This window comes from Galeopterus variegatus, unplaced genomic scaffold (genome assembly GCF_000696425.1).
Source record: "Galeopterus variegatus unplaced genomic scaffold, G_variegatus-3.0.2 Scaffold11899, whole genome shotgun sequence".
Lineage (NCBI taxonomy): Eukaryota > Metazoa > Chordata > Mammalia > Dermoptera > Cynocephalidae > Galeopterus > Galeopterus variegatus.
Genome location: NW_007738010.1, coordinates 36,876 through 41,942, shown reverse-complemented (window position 1 = coordinate 41,942; position 5,067 = coordinate 36,876). Strand labels below are relative to the sequence as shown.

General features: G+C 43.9%; 1 protein-coding gene across 1 annotated transcript in view; it reads right to left on the bottom strand.

Annotated features, from left to right (window-relative positions):
- Positions 1 to 2,821: 2,821 nt before the first annotated feature.
- LOC103610854 (TATA box-binding protein-associated factor RNA polymerase I subunit A-like) overlaps positions 2,822 to 5,067 on the bottom strand; it is a gene marked incomplete at its 3' end in the record, with an annotated part of 25,450 nt that continues 23,204 nt past the window's right edge. The window contains 2 exon segments of the mRNA XM_008594930.1: positions 2,822 to 2,881; positions 2,884 to 3,019. Of these exon segments, the coding sequence (XP_008593152.1) occupies positions 2,822 to 2,881; positions 2,884 to 3,019 (196 nt within the window).

Below are 5,067 nucleotides of genomic sequence, written 5' to 3'. Positions count from 1 at the left end.
AACATGGACTTGGAAATGAGGGGATGAGCGGAAAGTAAATAAGAAATAAAATGGAAAAACCGCTTAAGAAGAAAAAAAAAAAGGCAGATCCCTAAGTATAAATTGGGTGTGAATTTACTATAGAAGGAGGTGCCAGTCACCAAGTGCATCAGACCCAACAGAGACACAGCTATAGCAGCAAGAAAAAAATCCCAAGCTGACTGAGCACAAGTGCACATATTACATTCTAATGTTTGGTTATAAAAACTAGTCCTAACTTTTTNAGAAAATACTGCTTACTACATATGAGGTGATAAACACCAGGACTAAGATTTGGATGGAGGATGTGAACACAGAAAGGAGTTAATCCTAGAGAGCCATGGAGAAAAATTACACAAGGGAAAGAAAAGTGCAGAGAATCATACAGCTCCAAAGATTACAAATCTGGTGGTAGGAGAGGATAACATCACCACTGAAGGTTAAGAAAAGNAGAACCGATAAGTCAATTTTTGGTATGGTAAGTAAATCAAGAAAACAATTCATTACAACCTTTGTATAGAAATAAAACAACTTTATCTTGCCCTAGAGTCTTAAAAAAAATTCTGAGAAACAACACTACAAAACTAAACTCCATTTTAAATACACAGTAAGAAATGTTTATTAAATGCAATAATGGTTGCTGAGGAAAATCTGTAACCTCTTAGTAACTGACAAAGATTTTCTCCTTGACCTAACTCCAGCTAGGTTCCTCTGAGCCCTCTTCTGGACTAGGCCTCAACCTCAGCCTGTAAAGACTTGAACAAACACTAACAATTTCTAACAGCTCAAGGCCACATCCCTGAGATGACCCTGGCTCCCCTTAGTGCCTGCCTGAGAAAGCTCAAAGCTGCCAAAGAATTTACTCTCTGTTCTAGCCAACACCTGAAGACACTGTCCCTGTCTCCCAATCTCTGTAGGAGGATAGGTGCCTAACTTCCACAAGCACCAGTTACTAAATCCAGATGGGTTTCCCAGGGACCAATTCCCCTCTCTGCTTTTCATAACTGTGACTTCCCTGGCTCTGCTCAAGCCCCGCCATCCCCCTTCCCTACTCCCTCATTCTCCCTTTAAAATACCGAGTCACCTCTGTACAAATCAGAATGTAGCTACATTCTACATTCTTCCCCTACTGTCAGTAGTTACTGAATAAAATGTTTGCTCTGCTCTAATGTCTAGCTGTATTTATATTTGATAAAAATCACATTAAAAAAGCAATCAATCTAAAACAGTCACATATTTAATTACGAATCATCTGAAATATGAGAAAGGATGATCAAGAATTTTTTTTTTTCCTTTTTTTTTTGTCTTTTTTTTTGTGTGTGTGTCCGGCAATGGATCGCAACCCTCAGTGTCGCGCCCGGACCGGGACCGGCAACGGGATCGCAACCCTCGGTGTTGCGCCCGCACCTCGCTCAGCCAGTGAGCGGGAGCCGGTCTGTATGTGGGATCCGAACCCTCGACGGGAGCGCCGCCGCGCTCCCAAGCGGCGCACTGTAGCAGTGCGCCACCGGGCCGGCCCANTCCAAAGATTACAAATCTGGTGGTAGGAGAGGATAACATCACCACTGAAGGTTAAGAAAAGAGGAACTCAGTTTGAGAACCGATAAGTCAATTTTTGGTATGGTAATTAAATCAAGAAAACAATTCATTGCAACCTTTGTATAGAAATAAAACAACCTGGGCGGGCCCGGTGGCACACTCCTACAGTGCGCCGCTTGGGAGCGCGATGGCGCTCCCGCCGAGGGTTCGGATCCCACATACAGACCGGTTCCCGCTCACTGGCTGAGCGAGGTGAGGGTGCAGCACCGAGGGTTGCGATCCCGTTGCCGGTCCTGGTCCGGCACGGGCGCGACACTGAGGGTTGCGATCCGTTGCCGGACACGAAAAAAGACAAAAAGGGGAAAAAAAAAATAAAACAACTTTATCTTGCCCTAGAGTCTTAAAAAAAAATTCTGAGAAACAACACTACAAAACTAAACTCCATTTTAAATAGACAGGAAGAAATGTTTATTATATGCAATAATGGCTGCTGAGGAAAATTTGTAACCTCTTAGTAACTGACAAAGATTTTCTCCTTGACCTAACTCCAGCTAGGTTCCTCTGAGCCCTTTTCTGGACTAGGCCTCAACCTCGGCCTATAAAGACTTGAACAAACACTAACAATTTCTAACAGCTCAAGGCCACATCCCTGAGATGACCCTGGCTCCCCACTTAGTGCCTGCCTCAGAAAGCTCAAAGCTGCCAAAGAATTTACTCTTTGTTCTAGCCAACACTTGAAGACAGTGTCCCTGTTTCCCAATCTCTGTGGGAGGATAGGTGCCTAACTTCCACAAGCACCAGTTACTAAATACAGATGGGTTTCCCAGGGACCAATTCCCCTCTCTGCTTTTCATAACTGTCACTTTCCTGGCTCTGCTCAAGCCCCGCCACCCCCCCTCCCTACTCCCTCATTCTCCCTTTAAAATACCAAGTCACCTCTGTACAAATCAGAATGTAGCTACATTCTACATTCTTTCCCCTACTGTCAGTAGTTACTGAATAAAATGTTTGCTCTGCTCTAATGTCTAGCTGTATTTATCTTTGATAAAAATCACATTAAAAAAAGCAATCAACCTAAAACAGTCACATATTTAATTATGAATCATCTGAAATATGAGAAAAGATGATCAAGAATTTTAAATCAATAAAATGTCCGTTCTCTGCAATATCTGGATGAAGTCAGTAGGAAGATTACTAGATTACTGAAAGATCTCTGTCTTTCAGTATCATCACTATAAGAAAAAGTTTACTCATATTCACTCACCAAGCTTTGACAATTCCATCTTCTTTTTAGACCAAGTATAGTACTGCAAAAGCCCTTTAAGGCTTGAATAAGATTGATTAATATTTCCTGGGAAGACGACTTCTCTCCTTATCTCCATGTCTCTGTCTCACTTAGATTTCTGTTTGCATCCTCAAACATTCCATGATGCAGAAGGTACAATGCATGTTGCAAGGAGATCTGCAACAAAAATAAGAAAAAGCCCACTGAAATTTCAGTCATTAGATAACCATTAGTCAAAAAGCTCAGTAAATACATGCTCACTTTGGTAGGACACAAGTGATATGACCCTGCCCCTGTCATCAAAATTTTCAATCTAGTGAAGAAGACACATGAAATAATTAACAGTATGTAAATGAGGGCTAAATTATGTAAACTTACAAACAGAAGACAGTGTGATATAGTGAACAAAACAATGGGCTTTGAAGACAGAGTGCCCTAGTTCTCATGGCACTTAAACGATAAATAAACCTGAGTAAATTACTCACCTTTTGAGAGTCTCATATGTTACATGTAACAATTATTATTGACCCTTCAGAAGGGTATTGTCGAGGATTAAATTAGATAATATTTACATGCAACCTAATGCCTAGTTTGGCCCATAACAGACAATTAATCAATATAAACTACAGGTTAAGTATCCCTTATCTGAAATTCTTGGGACCATAAGCATTTCAGATTTTAGAATATTTGTATTATACTTGAGCATGCCAAATCTGAAAATCCAAAGTCCAAAATGCTCCTGTGAGCATTTCCTTTGAGCGTCATGCTGGCACTCAAAAAGTTTTAGACGTTGAAGGTTTCAGATTTCAAATTTTTGGATTAGGGATGCACAACCTGTATTTTATACATGTTATATAAGCTCAGAGAAAGCATCTTGATAAGAGGTTTTAAAGAATGGCTTCAGTTCAGATAGAAAGGAAACTATCTCTGACAAAGGAGAAGCAATAACAACAATCACACAGAGAGGAGAGGCAAGATAGCTGACTAGAGGGGTCTGGCTCTAGTACCCTCCCATCCCTCCACCCCCCAATAAAGAGCCCAAACAGCAAACAAATACATTTCAACCTAACCAACTAAAGAAATATGCTGCAGAGCACCAGGAGAGTGATGAAATCCTTGTGAAGTGTGGAAGACAGGAATAGTGCCACAGAGAGCACAGCAAGGCATCCAGCCTCTGCCCTGCTGCAGAGACCAGCTCAGTTAGGCAGAGAGAGATAAGCTGGGGAAAAAAACCCAGCTGTTTCCACTGCCACCACAAACATCTGTGATCCCTGCCACAAGAGAGTCCCCCAATCCTTTCAGGACCCAAACCCAGTTGGAGAATAGGTGGGAATTTCTGCAGCTGCATGGTATCACAGTAGAAACCTAGGGAGAAGAACCCCCCCATTCTCACCCTAAGTGGCTATGGCACAGCGCAGTCTCGAAACCAAATCTGTGGTTAAAGTATGCATGCCCCAGCCCCAGTGAAACTGACTTCATTTATCCAGAAGCCCCATCTATATTCTACCACATTCACATGGTCACCAGCAAGGCCATGACCCTGGCTGCCTGGAGCCTAGGCCAGAGAGAAAGACCGCACCCCCAGCACCTGAATTCACATGGCACCCTTTCCTTCCCAGAAGAGCAGGCAGACCTCTGAGTGGAATAGCTTCCAATCAGTAGCTATTTCCCACATTCGTGTGCACCCACCCTGCACAGCTTACAGACTAACTGAACCCATAGGTGCCCACTCTGGCCAGAAGCCAGCCGAGCAATAGCTCCTCCTCCCCTTGCAGTCCTCTACAATGCCATCAGGGCCTGCTGCTTCCTTGCAGACTTGCTGCAGGCTCAACAGCTGATCTGGCAGCCTTCCATAGAGCTGCCAGGTCCTGCAACACTAGTGTACACCTACTCCCTGACCAACAGTGGATTGGGTAGCAGCTTTTCCTCCCAACAGCAGGCCTCTACAGAGCCATGGGGTCCTGCAGCATCCAATGCAGGCTTGCGCCAGGCTTAACAGCTGATCCAGTGTACCTCTACAGAACTGCCAGGCCCTGCTGCACCACTGTGTACCCGCTCACTGACCAACAGAAGATTGGGCAAGGGCTTTGACCCTCTACAGCAGGCCTCTACAAAGCTACTGGGCCCATAGCCACAACCACCCCACCCAGTGTCACCCAGTGTCCACCCACCCCAACAAGACACTCCCAAGGGCACCACAAACAATAAAAGGGAAAGGAACAAAA